The 18,848-nt window shown below is 37.9% G+C and overlaps 1 protein-coding gene across 1 annotated transcript in view; it reads right to left on the bottom strand.

Moving 5' to 3' along the window:
• Positions 1-303: 303 nt before the first annotated feature.
• The window catches only part of sema5a (sema domain, seven thrombospondin repeats (type 1 and type 1-like), transmembrane domain (TM) and short cytoplasmic domain, (semaphorin) 5A), a 79,538-nt gene continuing 60,993 nt past the window's right edge, over positions 304-18,848 (bottom strand). The window contains exons 15-19 of the mRNA XM_016495259.1: positions 11,155-11,325; positions 7,432-7,587; positions 6,654-6,698; positions 4,736-4,947; positions 304-1,549 (exon numbers count right to left, since the gene is read on the bottom strand). Coding sequence (XP_016350745.1) covers positions 1,430-1,549; positions 4,736-4,947; positions 6,654-6,698; positions 7,432-7,587; positions 11,155-11,325 — 704 coding nt within the window. The 3' untranslated portion in view covers positions 304-1,429. The remainder of the gene's footprint in view (positions 1,550-4,735; positions 4,948-6,653; positions 6,699-7,431; positions 7,588-11,154; positions 11,326-18,848) is intronic.

Here is an 18,848-nt window from a genome sequence, read left to right as displayed (position 1 = left end):
GTACAGAGACTCAAACCCGCAGCCTTTGGGTTACAAGTCTGACTCTCTAACCATTAGGCAACGACTTTATTGGACTTCAAAATCTCAACACCCATTCACTGCTATTATAAAGCTTGGAAGAGACAGGACATTTTTTTATATATAATTCCGATTGTATTCGTCTGAAAGAAGAAAGTCATATACACCTGGCTTGAGGGTGAGTAAATCATTGGGTGATTTTCATTTTTGGGTGAACTATCCCTTTAAGCAACAACTCTGCATGTAACATTTCATAGATTGAACACAGTGAGGTATATGAAGCAATTTTAATTTATGCACATAAAACAAGCAAACAAAGTTTTACAAGTAGAAAAGAATTAGTAGAAATTGAAAAAGTGGATTCCCAAGCACCTCTCCATAATGGATGGATGGTTAAGTTTATAAGTAAATTCATTCAAATAAAGAAAATAAAAGCTGAAAAAGCAGTTTTTGTGCTAAAAAGCAGTTTGTTTTTACAGATAATACTTGTTTCCTCATGAAATCTTGAACTACTAACAACTAAACAAATAGAAACATGTCGATAATATTCAAATGATCAATGTTTTACATAAAAAGGTCCTGTAGCGTTTCACATTCTCTCTTTTTTGCAGAACTTACACCACATAAAGACTAATGTTAATATGACAAGTCTTGTTTTGGTGACAGAACAGGGTTACTTTGAAACAAACAAACACTTTTTTTTTTCAGAATAGACTCATCTATAAAAGCTACACTGACATATGCGTCATGAAAAGTGTATTTTACAACAAAAACACAGAGATTCCCACCACTGCTAAGAGCTCGACTAACAAGTGCAACATATTGAGAGATACATTAACACGTTTTTCAGAGACCGTGGTATCTACATATGGATTCTGTATGCCTGTTGTGGCAAAACCCTGTGATAGGGCAGGCAGATGCACTGGAGACCACTGTAGGTCCTCAGTGAGGCACAGGGGCTTCTGATTCGGCACAGGAAACAAAGCAGTCCAAGAAGGCTCCACCCATTTAGGACACAGACCCCACCCACAAACACTGGAATGCGACCAACCATGCAAATAAATGAAGCAACGATAAAGGAAAACACATTAGATGAGAATCATGCAAAGCGTCCATGTGCCATCTCTATGGCGAGAGTTTATCGGCATCTCGGTTGAATCAAATCGCCTGCTTTATTTGTCCACCATAGTTCAATTTAATTTAATGATGTCCGCACAACTGGAGAGCATGATGTCCTTGTTAACTGTGAAAATGGTTCTGTACAGCTTTATTAGCATTTGATAGTAAAACGGTCCCATGTAAAATGTCTTTTTATTTATCCGGGTAACCCACGGAGAAAAAGAGGCAAAAATTAAAATCACTAGGTGCTGAAGTTAATGTGATGAAGATTACTGGAATCACAGATCCATTTTTAAAAGTCGTCATAAGTGTTGACGTCAGTGAAGTATGCGTTGGTATATGTTTTTCCTGCTAGCTGAGGGTTGAAATACTTATTTCTTTCCTCCAGGATCAAGTTATTCTTATTGAAAGCCTGTGGATAAGAGAAAAATATGTTTTCAGTTACAGAGATAAGAGAACAGAAATGGAAAATACTTGATTTTGTTTGCATGGATGAAAAGTCAGACTGTATTGGGGTTGTGGATCTAGGCAAAAAATGAAATCAAATCACAAATCACTTGAAAATCTGAACAAAAATCTTGCTTTGAGACTGAATGATGGCCAAACCATGAAGAGGGTTTAACAAAAGACTGATTCCACTTGGCTGACTATACATTACTAACTTAAAAAAAAAAAAACAGCAAGAAAAGTTAGTATCATTCACAGAATAATAAAAGGAGCAGTCAAAACATCACAGCATCAAGACAGATGGAAATGGCTAAGTAAACAAAGCTTTTCATACAAACTCATAAATTTATTTTTAGTTGTTTCTGCCACCCATATGCTCAACATGATTTCACTGTACCTCTGTGTCAGCCATTTAAAGAAGCCAATTTACACAAAAAGTATAAAAATAATTTATTATAAAATGTTTATTAAAATAATAAAATAAAACAAATAAGACGTTTATGCAGTTATTTTTTTCTTTCTTGATTATTTTCTGTTTTGATTATTAAAACTATTGACAAGGTTCATAAATATAAAAAAAGTTTTTTTTATTTTAATAATGTTATTATTTTAATAATCATTTAAAATAAACAACATATGTGTTTATTTTAAAATGTTTATAAAAAAATATTTATTCAGTCTCCTACATAATTAGAAAGAACAATTAAAAGAAATGCAACAAAGCTGTAAGCCAATACCAAGCTCAGTGGGGTGGCAATAACAAGCAAGCAAAATAATAATTTAGAAAAAAAGATTAATCCGATTTAGAAGGTAGAGAATAAAAGAAACGGGGGGGGAAACGCATGCAACAAAATGGTCGTAGACAGCCATAATCACGACATGACACCAACATTACACTGCCTTTTCACAAGCCTCAGTATTTGCTCTGTGGGATGATGGGAAATGCTGGTGACATATGCAGACAGAACGAATGGGTGAGCACACCTGCCACGTACACGAGGGTCAGGGGAAGGAGAGGGGATTCGCGAGAGGTCTGAGAGTCAGAGGAGAGGAAGGTAATGCCGGTCAAGAGTTAGTAGAAAATCTCCAGGCCTCGCGCTACACCAGTGTTAGAAGACAAAGGCTGGCAAATGTGGTGCTCGTCCAAAGGCAAGAGAACGGAAACATCAGGCTGAAAAGAGGAATGGAGCACAATCATCCTCAGGGCAGCAGGAGACAGAAAGAAGGCCTACACTGTCATTTTTGGTCTGTTTGTGAAGCTATCATTAAAGTCAACATGAAACACCCTCACAAACCATTGTACCTCCGTAATGAAAGACTTCAAAGTAAACCAGAATAATTAAAAAGGAAAAAATGTCAGGCAGGAGTAAATTTCATCCATCAGGTTATTTCATACCAGAATGGAGTACAGTCAATTGTGGTACTCTATTTATCTCCTAAAACACCAAAACTCCCACTTTTAAGGAGGATTTTTGACCGGGGTGTTGAGGTTTAATGCCAAGTTCACTCTGAAAAGCATCATGATGTATCTCGATGGTAAATGTATAATAGCTAGAACTGTAGTTTTTTAATTACATAAAAGAGATCATTTACCCCAAAATGAAAAATTTGTTTAACTTATTCACCCTCATGTTGTTCCAAACCCAGAAAACTTTTATTTTCAGAGCACAAAGAAAAATATTTTCTATATTCTATTATCATTTTAATCCATCCACTGAAAGTCCACACAACCAGAACTTTTTATGCATCTAAAAATAGTACAAAATTACATAAAAAATGTAATCGCATAATCCATTTGATCAGAAAACATGGACTAAACCACTTAATTTATATGGATTACTTTCTGGAAGACTTTTTGACGTATGTAAGTTTTGGCCGTGTGGACTTTCAATGGATAGACAAAAATGATGGGAGAATATTAAAAATATCTTACTTTGTGTTCTGGAGATGAACGGAAGTCTTATGCACTGAAAAAAATTTGACTTTGAAACAATTTTCATTCAGAAATTGCTAGTAAATTTCACAAATATTTACAAAGAAACACATTGAATTAAACATGACATTTTGTAGAATGTAGACAGACTGAAATAGTGTTTTCTTGTAAAACATACAAATAATTTTTTTCAGTGTGGGTTTGGAACGACATGAAGCTCTTTGGCTATTAATTAACATTATTTTCCCTTTTAACATGGTCTAGGTGACATCAGCCATTTCAGAATTCTTTTCAAATCACTTTGATGAAATATTATGAAGATGTTTTTCTTTAGAATAACATGGACGAATCACAGGAATGCATATTAAGAAAGTAAATAGGATCTATTTGATGTCATGTTGACTTTAAGGATCCTGTATGGGAAAATATATTCCATACTTACAGTAACAAACTGACAGCATTCAGAAGAAGAGACAATACAACAATACGACAAGTAAGTTGTGCATGTCAATAGTATTATATAGCCTTGAATTTCATTTATTCCTGTCATCAGTAGAAAGCCTGGCGAGTGAACTTGTACAGTCTCAGGACAGTAAAACAAAGAGTCATTTGTTACATTACCCTTCAGCTGGGATATTGTGTAAGTGATGCTATTCTAGTGCAATATATCCAGCTGATGAAATATGCAACTTCACAAAAGTGTCTGAACAAGCAATAACTGAGGAGAACTTTCTGTAATTAGTCATGAGTCTTGTACATTCATGTCTAATGAAGCCTTAACTGTCCTTCTGACTAAATGTGAAAAATGATGGTGAGCTTTATTTTCGCTGTGCTTATGAAAAAATGATCCATGTGTCTAAATCTCAGCGTGCACTGCATAACTTTAAAGCATTATGTAATAATAAAAAAAAAAACTAAATTTAAGAGAAAGGTTCATTTTTCAGGGTTTAAGTAACCCACTAACAACAATAACATTCTCAGAAAACTACTGACATGAGCTGCATATTGGTTTCTGATTTAATTTGAGACAATCTCACACAAACACTGAGTATACAAACTGAATCAAAACTTCACTTATGAGAAAGCAGTGTATGAATGTATGAATTGATTTAGTCACAAGACACATCGCACATATTCACACACAGACCACATACTAAATCCATAATCTCATTTCCCATATTAATAACATTGCTGATAGTACGAGTGAATAACACCTACCTTAATGGCTTCAACTGAGTCGTACTTGTCCAGTTTGTTGATGTGGTTGGTGATGCTGGTGTTGAGCGGGGCGGCGGAGATGGGGTGGATGACCTTGGCATCATGGGACTGCTGCTGGTATCTCTGACAGTAAGTGTACACCAGTAGGGTCACCAGACAGCCGAGTATGGAGCTGCTCAGGCCCACGGCGATCATGTGGAACACATTGAAGTCTGGCAAGAGAGGCAAAACGGCTAATGGCTAAATGATCTGATGCAAGCATGATGGCTGGGGCACTGATCCTGAAGCCAGAGGATATCAATGATCCATTACCTGAGCCAATTAAACACTATAGTAAATTACAGTCAGCATTGCTGTTGCCCTGTGAGTGTGCATGAACAGTTAATAATTGCTATAAATGGAAGGACTTTACAGTGGCAAGACATTCAAAATGCATATTTGTTTAATGGGTCCCAAAAAGCTTTGAGGCCCATTGTCTTTGTAATCAGTGTATTGAACCTCAGTTTTGATTCACATTGGATAATTAGCAACTAGAATTATGTTGTTCTCTGGAATACTGGATTTTGACTGGTCAGTTGTGACATTGAGCAATCAAATATGCTTGCATAATGAACACTGAACTGTATATTTCACTGTTGTTCAAAGGAAAACATAATGCTGCTACTTTAATGTCTCTTGTATGACCTTGGAGGAGAAAATTGTAATATATTCTACATTCAAAAGTTTGGGTCTCCTAGAATCTAAAGAAGTCTCATAAAGCCCGTTTCCACCACAGGAACTTTCCCCAGGAACTAGGGACTTTGGGGCGGTACTCGGTGTGTTTCCACCGCAGGAACCAGGATCTAAATAAAGTTCTGGGTAAAAATTTGCCCCTCAGAAAGTCCCTGCTCACGAGGTAGTACTTTTTTAAAGGTCCGGAACTTTCGGGGGTGGGACTTGGGTGCTGAACATGCTGATTGGTTGAGTTCACGCAGCATTTGGATTGGTTGACTCTACGCAGCATTGTATTTCAACCACCCTTTTTAAAAGCCTGTTGCGGTGCGTTGCTGGTGCAGTCCAGAGGATGAAATCCAGCAGGAACTGGAAACGGTGACAAAAAAAATTATGATTGCCCGTAGTTTTGTATGACATTATCATTGTTTGACATTAGCGCCCCCTCCTGGACTGGGAGGAGGAGTCGTGCGCAGTCCTATGTCACCAGACGATTTGCCTAATCTTCACGGTACTTTAGGCCGGATGGAAACGCAGACAGCAACAGGTCTGGGGGAAAAAAAGTTCCAGGCAATTTTGGTGGAAAAGCGGCTTTATTCTCACTAAGGCTGCATTTATTGGGTCAAAAATACATTAAAACAGTAATATTGTGAAATATTATTACAATTTAAAATTGTAATTTTGTAACTTTTTTTTCTATTTTTACATATTTTATTCTTGTGGTGGCAAATAAATGATGCTGATTAAATATGCTGATGCAAACATTGAAAACAGTTGTGCTGCTCAATATTTTTGTGGAAACGGTGATACTTTTTTTCCAGGATTCTTTGATGAATAGAAAGTGCAACCGAACAACATTTATTCAAAACTGAAATATTTTGTAACATTATAATTTTCTATACTGTCACTTTTAACCAATTTATTACATTCTTGTGGAAAAACTTACTGATCCTAAACTTTTGAATGGTAGTGTATACATTTTAGCTAGCTAATCCACAGAAAAAAATTACTTTGGCTTTTTATTAGTGGAAGATTTCAGCTGATCTGCTAAACTAAGCTAGAATAATAGGATAATTTCAACTTAAATCAATGTCCATATACTTTTTTATTTGGCAAGTAGCCATGTAATAAATGGGATACAATAATATATACAATAATATGTTTAGTTCGCTGGTCGGCGATATAAGGCTGCTTGTACACTACTTACCTCCACACCATCTTTCCTCCTGACTTGAACGTGCAACAGATGTTTCTGAGGAAAAAAGAAAAAAATCAAGGGAAGAACAGGGAAATGAATCCGTCAGGCTGATAAATGAGGTCTTTAGAAGTTTCAGAACATTACAGCAAGTGAATTTCAAACTCAACCTATTATCGTGAAATTCAAAGGCTGAATAAGGAAAGTGGCACCTGCGACGCATTTTTATGATCAGTAATGGAAGTAAATGAGGTATAAAACTTTTCTAACGAGCTGTAATGGAATGTTACTCTGTGAGAGACATGAGGGCTCTGCAGGCCAGACAATATTTACACAAGATTTACAGAATGGTCTTAAAAATTCACTCCCTGCGCTACACTGTAAGCGAGGTAATAACTCCCCTGACGATCACACGTTTAGCTATTTCCATCTCTATAAAGCGGCAGATCACATAATAACTCATCATTTTAAAGATGAGCACATTCAAAATAAGGTGACTGTGTTCATTGTAGCTCATCATCAGAGAAGGAAGTACTTTCTTACAATTAGCACCCTCATGTTTGAGTTTGTAAATCTTGGATGCTACACAAAACATATCGGCGTAATGCATTTGTTCGCTCATGCCACTTAGACAGGGCAGAGGATGAGAGGCTAATTATCCCTGCACTGCAGAAATCAATGGTTTGGTGTGTCTCACATTACTTCTTGTCAATAAGGGAAGATCCCTGTTTGTCCAGGGGTCGATATGGCAAGTGTTTGAGTGTATATGTGTGTGAGTTTCTGTGCTCACCTGGGATGAAGTTGGAGATGGGCAGGCAGGCACGAGTTTCACTGCTGTTGCCTGAGCACTGGTTGCCGGTGGGAAACAGGGCGTCACAATGCCGCAGGCGAACCTGAGACCCTGATGAGTCACAGGGGGACCATTCGGACCAATCAGACCAGCTCTCTGTACATGACAACAACAAGCCCAAATCAGATGCAAAGTGAATGTGAAGAGGCTTCTTTCTATCTATCTATCTATCTATCTATCTATCTATCTATCTATCTATCTATCTATCTGTCTGTCTGTCTGTCTGTCTGTCTATCTATCTATCTATCTATCTATCTATCCATAAAGTATATTGGGTCCATTTTCATTTCATGGTGATTTTAATGGTGGCAATTTTGGTGACAACCCTGCTTAATAACTTTTTTTTTCTTACACCTACTGTATAGTACATCGATGACTCATCAGTGTCTCAATCATTCATGAGACTGCTTGTCCTTATCCTATTAGAAGACGCTTCTCTTAATTATTCACGACAGCATGTGTTGCCTTTTTATGGCAGATGCTTCAATCACGTAGATGCATTCATGGATCACAAGAGTTTCTGCATGGCATATGTTCTCATCCATATACCCTGAGTATCTGACACAAACGTAACTGGTCTTTAGAGCTTCTTGATACAATTGATCAATCTGCCTATATAAACATTACAAAATAAGTCTCAAAACTTATTAAAAATGCAACAGTGCATTCATTTTCACAGTGCAGAGTACAAATGCAAATGGTTGTGCCTTTATTTGAACATTAAAATCTAGCTATCACAGGATATGTGTATTTGTATAATGTACTGTGAGCTTACAAAACCATGTATAGCATATTTGTTCATTTTGATGTGTACAGTACAATGGTGAAGAGCAATGTGCATTTGTAGGAACCTTTGATGCTTTTAACTCAACAAGAGTGCAATAAAACTGACTGGATCTGAAGCCGCTGATGTGTTTTCCGTCTCCCCTCTTTCCCCTGTAGCTAATCATGCCCACTTTTGTAAAATTTTTCAAAACTGCTGTGAGACCTAACTGGTTCTGAAACAGGGGAATTCATGACCCTTTAAACCAGCCCAGATGGTCTGCTGGTCTCTAGATGGTGTAAGATGATCTAGCTAGTTTCCCAGCCTGACAATTGCCCAAGATCCCTCTAAAGGCCCTGATATACTCAAAGCAAAGTTCTTTTTTGTTTTTTGTTTAATAGTGTTAAGAAGTGTAAAATGCAGTATTGGTATACTGTTAGTAAACAACCTGATGCCACTGGTGCTGCTTAGAGTGGCATTTAGATAAATATATATATAAATATGTACTGTGCACTTTTCTCTCAATAACAAAATAAACACAGCAAAATAACAAAGGTGAGAAAGCAGCAGTTCAGAAAGCATCTGAACAACTGACATCATCCATCACAACTGGCATATTTATATACAGAATCCAAAATTTGTACACTTGTAAACGGCACACTTTGTAAATAACATATCTGCACACTTATAACATATCTGTACATTTATCTAAACAATTACATTTTTTATCTATACTTCTATTTCTGTATATAGTACATTATTTAATTTCTGTTTTTTTTCTTACATTAGTTTTATATTCCATCTCTACTGTGTTATTCCTATGTATGTCTGCACTATCATGTATGTCTGCACTATGTCTGTACTTTCTTCTACACTGGAAGCTCCTGTCGTCAAGTCAAATTCCTTGTGTGTGTAAACATACTTGGTAATAAAGCTCTTCTGATTCTGATTCTGAAGATAGTGATGTGAATATGTTTGCACCAGCTCTGCAATTTGGCACTCATGCCACGTTTATTTATACAGCACAATAGCTTGCTTTAAATCAAGCTGCTTTACAGTATTACAGTCATGAAACCCCTTATTATAGCATTGGTGGTTCACACCTCAGATTTGAAAAAGAGTGTGAGAAGATGGCAGGGAAGGGATTGGACTGAAAGAGATCATTCTCCTGATAAATGCGGAGAAACATTTAGAAACCGATGACATATACACATACTATTCAGCCAGTCACAACTCCGAATTGATGCATGCACCTCACATTTTGTGCCGTTGCATCAACATTGCTTTTTAAACTGGAAGAATGAAATGTCTCTGAAAAACGAAAAACAACCACTTTCCCCTTAATAATAAACACAATGAGTGCTAATATTGTTTTCATTGATGTGCAACCCATACATATCTGTTAAGATCTAAAAAAAAGTGTTTTAGGGTTTTATGACCTTTTAAGCATGAAAAAATGTGTCAGTGTCACTTTCAATTAGAATCACAACTTCAATTTCTACTATAAAGCAGATCTCCATTGTGTTCATGTTTTTCCTCGGGTCTGACCTTGACATACTTAGAAGAAAACTCATTAGAAGTTTTCCATGTCAAAGAAGGCAGAGCCCCAGATTCACACCCACCTATTACATAATCGCCACAGACCAATGGTAGTTCAAAGGTGTTTACCACCTAGAGAAAACTTTTCCGGAAAGTTTACTTTGGCAAGCTGTTTTGAACTCCCAAAACAAACTCCAAACAAACTTCATTTTGGCTTGATTTTGTTCAAAATCATAAAAAAGTGTTTTAGGGTTTTATGACCTTTTAAGCATGAAAAAATGTGTCAGTGTCACTTTCAATTAGAATCACAACTTCAATTTCTACTATAAAGCAGATCTCCATTGTGTTCATGTTTTTCCTCGGGTCTGACCTTGACATACTTAGAAGAAAACTCATTAGAAGTTTTCCATATCAAAGAAGGCAGAGCCCCAGATTCACACCCACCTATTACATAATCGCCACAGACCAATGGTAGTTCAAAGGTGTTTACCACCTGGAGAAAACTTTTCCGGAAAGTTTACTTTGGCAAGCTGTTTTGAACTCCCAAAACAAACTCCAAACAAACTTAATTTTGGCTTGATTTTGTTCAAAATCATCATAGTTCATTTTTCGAATAGCCTGAAGTATATCGGGACTTTAAAACAAAGAAACTAGACCTTCTTGGCAGATTAGACTTTTATTTTCCAGCAAGAAAGGCTTGAAATTTTGGTTATCGTATGAGTGAACTGATTATCTGTTTGGCATCCAAGCTAATTTAAACTAGACTGTACAAGGGAACCTAAAAAGGTTGGAATCCAGTTTAGGGGAACTTCCACAAAGGGTCTTCTGATTAGCATTCCCCTCACTTATCCTATCCTCTGTCTCCCGGCTGCTACAGCTACACATGCACTTGTGTGATGAATGGTGTGACAGATAGACCTGAACACAGCTAATAAAAGGTCACTCCGTAACCTCACTACAGTTCTGGCTAATGGATGGACTGACATTTGAATACAAGCTCTCTTCTCCCATTCACCTTTCCGTGGATCAATGTGCGAGGTTTGACTCCGTCATCAATCGCCTTATCTTGCCCTCCTCTCTTGCACTCCCTGCTGTGGGCTTATGCATATTATCTTCATATCGCAAGCTCAGCTTTACCATTTGCTTTTCTATGAAGTGTGACATTTTGATTTCCTCTGCTTTCATTCCCCCACGGGCCGCTTTATACGCAAGACATGATGAAAGGAAAGCAGGTACAAGACAAAGGCTTCCTATCCGAAAAAAGCCACGTAATTTCCTGCCGGATTCAAGGTGTGAGTGTGTTTGTGTGAGAGTTCACGTAGGCTGAGTTCATGCACGTGTTAAAGTGTGTGTGTGTGTACCAGGGCAGGGTTGGATGTTGCAGAGGGCTTCTTCAGTATGCAAACCCAGGCAGATGTCACCTCCGTAGGCAGGTGGAGGGTTGTTACAGGTGCGTGTGCGCATGTAGTGGCCTCCTCCGCATGTCACTGAGCATTTAGACCAAGGTGACCAGCACGACCAGCTCCCATCCACTGAAAGATAAGGAAAAGAGGACACTCAAATTACTGCTGTGCTTGTGTCATGAATAATTTTGGGACTAGCATCTTACATTTCTTTCAGTAAATAGTGAAAACATTTTCGGAATAATTTTTAGTGTGATTGCAACCCTAAGTGTGTAACAATAGTTCATATCGATAAAGGCAAATGTGTTTTGTGATTTTTTTTTCTCTACACTTCTCACACTGTTGCTCAGCAAAGAGGAGTCATTCAGATAAACATGTTTAGTCATTAAATTTAAATGGGAAATATCATGGAAAACATGATTTAAAATAATACAAATAAAAGAGTTAATTTTAATATGAACACATACAGTAGCCTCATAACACAAATGATCTGCAAAAACAGGCCTTTCAGAAGGCATCACATTTGTAATATCAGAACTATAATGATTTAGATATCAGAACCTATTCAATATTCAGCAGTCTGGTGGGGCTGTGACTCATTTCACATTTGAAGAGGCTAGCCAGTCATAGCACAGCTCATTTACATTTAACACTCTTAAAAGAACACTGGCCTGTTAAAAGGATGAGAGAGGGTAGAAAAGAGTCACATAAACTAAATTCTCTATTGAAAAAAAAAAAAGTGAAATTAGCCTTAGCTGGGTGCTAATATTGTTTTGGGCGACAAACTGACAAACTATTGGCTAGTTTTAGAGTTTTTTTTTTTTTCACTTTTCAGCTGACCAGTCTGGGAGACCACATGAAATCAAGTCATTTTAGGCTGGTTTTCCAGCAGGGTTATGACTGTATTTGATCTTGAAATACTGATTAGAAATGGACGTTGAGGGGGAAAAGTGAATATGCTCCATTTAATTTAAACAGATCCAAGAAATGTATTCATCTAGTACCACAATATGAATTAATGACATCACCCTAGTTACCTCTGATAAGACAATTGCAATGAAATCATCTGGTGTTAAAACAAGCTAAATCCTACTGTGCTTGTGTCGTGAATAATTTTGGGAATAGCATCTGTCATTTCACAGTAAATAGAGAAAATAGAATAATAATATCTGAATAATTGTGAGTGTGATTGCAACTCTAAATGTGTAAAAATAGTTTATATTGACAGAGGCAAATGTGTTTTATGATATTTTTGCTCCACTGCTGCTCAGCAAAGAGGAGTGATTCAGACTGAGCATTTTTAGTGTCGTTAATATTAAATTGGACATATCATGGAAAACAGGATTTAAAATGAATAAAATATTACAAAAAAAAGAGTTCAATTTAATATGTACATACTCCAATAACACAACCCTTTATTGAAAATGATCTGCATAAACAGGTAATTCAGAAGGCACCGCATTTGCAATATCAAAACTATTATGATTTAGATAACAGTACCTATTTAATATTCAGAAATTTTGGTGGGGTTGGAACTCATTTCATATTTGAAGAGGTTAGCCAACCATAGCACAGCTCATTTACGTATAAAACTATGTTAACAGGGTGAGAGAAGGTAGAAAAGTGACAAAACTAAGAAACACAAACATAAAACTAAATAAATTCTCTGCTAAAAAACAGCTAGTTTTAGATGGTTTTAGCTGGTCTGTTGACTAGTTTTAAAGAGGTTTTGGCCACTTTTCTGCTGGTTTTCAGCAGGGTTATTACTGTATTTGATCATGAAACATTGATTATAAGTAGACTTTGAGGGAAAAAAGTAAAGATGAATATCATTTGAATGAATGAAATCACCCTAGTTACCTCTAATACGATCACTACAATGAAATCATCTGGTGTCAAAACCAGCTAAATCCAGATGCTAAAACTGCTGGGAATCAGGGGTGGATGAGGAGAGAGGCTGTTCACACAGTCTGCTCTGGAGCTCTGTTTCTCCCTTGCGCGCTCACTCTGACCCCTGCTCTAATTAATGAAGCTAAACGAACCATCAATTCTCTCCCTCCCCTCTTCAGCGAGTGCCAAGTTCAGGGTCATCACCCGCGACAACTGGGGGAACAGAGAACAACTTACAAAACACTACGACTGTCTTGGCACTAATTAAAGGAAAACAACCATACTGAGTCTCATTTTACATTAGCATTAGCCGTCTGACAGGTTTGAGGAAGAGGGGTAAGAGCTTACATCACTGACATGAGTAGATTTTGGCTGTTTATTAGCATACTGATTACTGTATAGTGCACTATTGGCTTCTATAAAAAACTCTTTATGTTAAACGGTATACAGTATGTAACAAATATTTCAAAAATTCTATTACAAAATATTTAAAAACAGCATTATGGTAGTGTACATTTGTGCCATGACCTCACAGCACATTTAGTTAAAGGGGTCATATGATGCGATTTCATGTTTTCCTTTGGAAGTGTCTTTGGAGTGTTTAAAGCTGTTTGTGCATACAGAAGATCCGTAAAGTCGCAAAGATTAAAGTCTCAAACCCAAAGAGATATTCTTTATAAATGTGAACGCTCATCCACACCCTCCTAAAACGCCTCGTTCAAACACGCCCCCACATATCTACGTCACTGTGTGGGAAGATTTGCATAACACCGCCCAAATATATACACAAAGAAAGGAGGTGTAACTTTTATTCTCGCTGTAGTATTGTTGCCGCTGCCGCCATGTCGTGGAGATGCTGTGTGTTTCGTTGCGAAAGCCAAAATAATGTTCTTTTTAGCAACGTTATATGACCCCTTTAAGCAAATGACATCCAATTATTATCCAAGTAATAAGCAGTTATTATTATTAAGTTGAAGATGTACAGAGAAACTTTCGCGTGCTCACAAGAAACTTTTCGCATGCGCACTAAAAACTTTTTGCCAGCTCACGCGTTACAGTTCCAGTTGCGTCACTTCTGGAGAAGGGTCTGGCTGCAGACGTGGGCTGCGTTCCAGTCCGTTTTTTTATGCCCTTCACTCGCTAACTTCCCTCCTTCTCATTCACTTGGATGTACATCATTGATTATGTTGCATGAGTGCCCACTACTGGCGGAACCCTTGGAATGGGCTGAACTGGAAAGTCCTAAGCCCATGATCACTTAGAATCTGCTATAGAGTTAGTTTATTGTTTACATTTTTCCCCTTATGAATTTGTTTGGTGCAGCATTGCTGTTGCTGTTATAAATGTTTAAAAAAAATCATTTATATATTATAGAGTTGTTTGGGGCAGGGATAAATTGAACGCGATCTGCTATGACGTCATAATCGTGTTGCATTGTGGTCTATAGAGTGGCCTGAATGGTGCATATGACGCAGACTCGCTCCCTCGGTCAAAATCAAGGGGTCGAGGGTATGTCCATATAAACTTCCCTCGTTCACGTCACGAAGTGGAATGCACTTCAAAATGGCAGCGGGGATTCCCCCGAGGGGAAGTGCTTAGGGAAGTTCGCGAATGTGTGTCTAAAAGTGGAGTAGAACACAGCCTCAGACTTGCACTCTCAGACACCTGTGCTTCCGCAAGTGACGTCACTTGCATTTTTTTATTTTATTTATTTTTTTATTTTTTTATTGAATCTCTCAGAATTTTACAACAGTAGCTAGGTGGTGAAGACAAGAAAAAAGATACAAAATTACAATGTCACTTGCAATCGCCACTTGCACTCTCTGCTACCTGCGACGTCACTTACAATCGACACAAATGGTGCGTTGCCAATGAGACGAGACGCTGTAGTGGTTAAACGATTAAAACGAATTTTGTACCATAAAGTACAGGGTCCTGCAAGTCACGTGTAGGAGAAAAAGACAAGACCCGCAAATCCGTGGCCACAGAACAGCAGACTGAACACAATGCGCAAAGTCTCTCATTAAGCGTTTTCCTCTCGTAGAAAGCCATAAACACTTAATATGGCTTAATGTATTATTGCTATTAAAAGATTCGAAATTCGATATACAGTTAATTAATATAATGTCCTACTACAAGGCAAGCAGATGGCCAGTATATGAACACAACGTGCAATTTAACACATTGTGTTCTGAGCTCGTCTGCTTGCCTGTATGGATTTGGTCCTTTTGATGTCACTTTCTTAATGCATTTCTTAATGTGCGTTCATATCTGCTTGCCTGTATTTAGTATGCATCAACAATAAGACTGAATTTGATCTTTATCACCTTAGTCCGTTATGCCACATTGCCGCATTTTGTGGTATGGGAGTAAAACACTATTTACATATACATATACAGTACATTATATTAATAAACTGTATATCGAATTTGATCTGTTAATAGCATTATCTTAATACATTAAGCCATATTAAGTGTTTAGGCTTGAGAGACATTGTGTTCATATTCGCATTGTGTATTATGCTGTTCTGTGACCACATATTTGCGGGTCTTGTCTTCTTCTCCTACAGGTGCGTTCATATTCTGCTGTTCTGTGGCCACGGATTAGCGGGTCTTGTCTTTTTCTCCTACAGGTGACTTGCAGGACCCTGTACGTTATGGTACTAAATTAGTTTTAATCGTTTAACCACTACAGCGTCTCGTCTCCATTGGCAACGCACCATTTGTTTCGATTGCAAGTGATGTCGCAGGTAGCGGAGAGTGCAAGTGGTGATTGCAAGTGACATTGTAGGCTAATTTTGTTGATTTTTTCTTGTCTTCACCACCTGGCTACTGTTGTAAATTTCTGAGAGATTCACTGTAAATAAATAAAATAAAAATAAAAATGAAAAAAGATTGCAAGTGACGTCACTTGTGGAAGCGCAGGTGTCTGAGAGTGCAAGTCTGAAGGCCGTTCCGCACTGAGCATGATGCGAAAAAGCGAGGCGAATCGCCAACGAACAGTGCTTACACACCAAACGCGAAACGATTGTTCGCCTTCTGCTAATTCACACCTGCACGCAAGGTGGTGCCGACCAGCAATGAATTTTTCCTCAGATATGTCTCATAGCCTTAGTGATGCAAATGTCTAGCGACACAAAATTAAGGCATACTGAGATTGATTAAATGGTAAAAGTATACAAATGCACATTTCTCCGAAAGCCTGGCAGAGTGATCACAAGATGCTATGCTAAAGTTTTGTATTGTTTTCAGAAAGGATGTGCATTCTCGTCTTTTTTTCTGTTAATTATTACGTTGCGCACCAATTTAGAATGCCTAATTTTGGTTTGATTGCTTGTGTTACATGAGAAAATAAATAATCTTGATTACCTGATGTAATAGATTTAACGCGGGTGCGGTTCGGGTCGCGACTCGCGGTCTTTATGTTAAATGGGTCTGGTCGGGTACAGAATTAAATTAGTGCTGCTGTTGGATAATGGGTCGAGTGTTCTGTTAAGTACTGCAAGTGCACGTTTACCAAGCAGGACCCGTGCAGGACTCTGCTTTAAACTGCTTTGTGTAAAGGAGGCCAGTGGTAGGTGCTGGTAGGGGAGATCACTCAAGAGACGCACTAGCGACTGATGCTAGTGGCTGCAGTCTTTAGCCTCCTTGTTAGTGCGTCTGCCTCCCATGCCGGAGACCCACTCGGAACAAGAACGAGGTGTGGCGGTGAGGACCCGGGAGAGAGGGGTTAGTTTCGTTTTAGTTTTTGAATAATTTTGCTATTTTTATTTTATTTCAGTTTACGAAATTGTTTTTTCATCAATCATTTTCATCTTAGTTTTAGTTTTCGTTTACGAAAATAACCTTGCTAGGCAGACATGCACACTGCTTATTGTCATAAACATCCTTTATTGTTATAAAAGGAGTGCAAGAGCATGTCTGCAGCCAGACCCTATTGCACTTCTGCCATCTTACAATGAAGAAAACAATAGCATGGATGTGCATGAACTAACTGAGATCTATTTTAAACTTGGCCTTCAATACAAAGACATTGTTTCTGTTCTTGCATTCCGACACAAATATATCATTACTGAATGGCACAAGAACAGCTTTTTCCCTCAGGCTATATTCCACCTGAACAATACATAACATCTCAGGACTGTACTTCTGTAAAATAGCACATTTGCACATTGATAATTCCGTCTATTTTCTCTATATGTTTATTACCATAGCTATTATTATTTTTTATTTATTGTCTATTCTCTTTATTATTAGTGTTATATTTCATTTTATTAACTTGATTTATATGTATGTCTGCACTATGTCTGTACTTTCTCTACTGGAAACTCCTGTCACCACAACGATTTCCTTGTGTGTGTAAACACACTTGGCAATAAAGCTCTTTCTGATTCTGATTCTGACATTTAAAATGCATTTTGAGGTCTAGACGTGATTGGTACAGTAAAAAGTGCTCAAATTATGGATTTCAATAGGGAAATATATATTGTCCCACATAAAACTTTAAATGCCAGTTAAAATATATGTATAGGTACGGCAAACTTGTTAAAATTTTCTTTTTTCACAAGATCAAAATATCCTTTATTAAACCACTTTGTCAGATTTAATGCATCTTTGCAGATTGTGGAGAAATGCTGAGTTTCTTCATTCAGTTCTAACAGCTCTTTTAGTGACTAGAGCTATATATGGACAAAGCGTCTCATTAAATAAAGGCACTTCAGTAAATGACAAATGAATAAGGAGCTGGATTCAGCCTCATACTCCACAAACTGCTCTAACGAAATCCAAAATTAAAGCTCAATACACACAGCCGTATTGTGCCATTCAGCCCATTTCACAGCGAGGTTTCTCTGCCGCCACAGAGGATGCATTAAAGCGGACATAGGGCCGTGATATAAGTATACTGGACCCTTGAACTTGGCTTTATGGACCTGCCTTGAACTTGCCAATGCACACAGTATTGTGCCATTAGCCCATTTCAAGGCACGGTTTCTCGGCTGTCTCAGGGTGCTTTAAAGCGGACATAAGGGCCGTGATATAGGCAGAAAAGCACATTTTTGAGCAAACTGGTCTTTATTAAGCCATGTGCATTCATACTCTCATTTTCTTCACAGTAAAATTGCAGTGACGGACAGAGGAAATAGGATATTGTTTACATAAATCAGACATTGTAACGTGTGCACGTGAAAAGTGTGAAATATCAATAGTTTCTCATGAACACGCAATAGTTTCTTGTGCAAAAGTCTGTTTATTTTTTATTTTTGCAAAGGTTTAGGAGCTCTGTAATGATGAATCTTTCCACCCTAAAAATGTTATATATATTGTTATAATATAAATTGTGAGTTCTTTTAGCCATGATAATGGTGTAGTGAAAATCGCGCAACATATGTATGCGAGTGTCAGGGAGTATCTGTCATCTGTCACCAGCTCTGGACTCCATACCCCAGAATCCTCCTCGGCTCACACCAGTTCACATTCACAATCACCAATCTCACCAGATCTCACTCACCTGGATTCTGATCACCTGCACCTGCCGCCACCTTCAAAAGCACTCACGGTCCGATCTACGGTTCACTACAGCAAGCTAACCAGACGCCATTTGGTTCTTTACCGGTTGTCTTTACTTACCTCTAGTGTCTCCTACGTTCCAGAGATCCTGCCTGTTGATCCAGTTCATTCCCCGGACTCCTGCAACCGAGCAGACTCCAAGGACCCAGAGTTAAGAACCCTCAAACTCTCTTGTTCTCACGATTTACCTGCCAT

The sequence above is a fragment of the Sinocyclocheilus anshuiensis genome, unplaced genomic scaffold (assembly GCF_001515605.1).
Source record: "Sinocyclocheilus anshuiensis isolate Anshui unplaced genomic scaffold, SAMN03320099.WGS_v1.1 scaffold110, whole genome shotgun sequence".
Classification (NCBI taxonomy): Eukaryota; Metazoa; Chordata; class Actinopteri; order Cypriniformes; family Cyprinidae; genus Sinocyclocheilus; species Sinocyclocheilus anshuiensis.
Note: the sequence above shows the minus strand (reverse complement) of the source record. Positions and strands in the feature narration are given on the sequence as shown.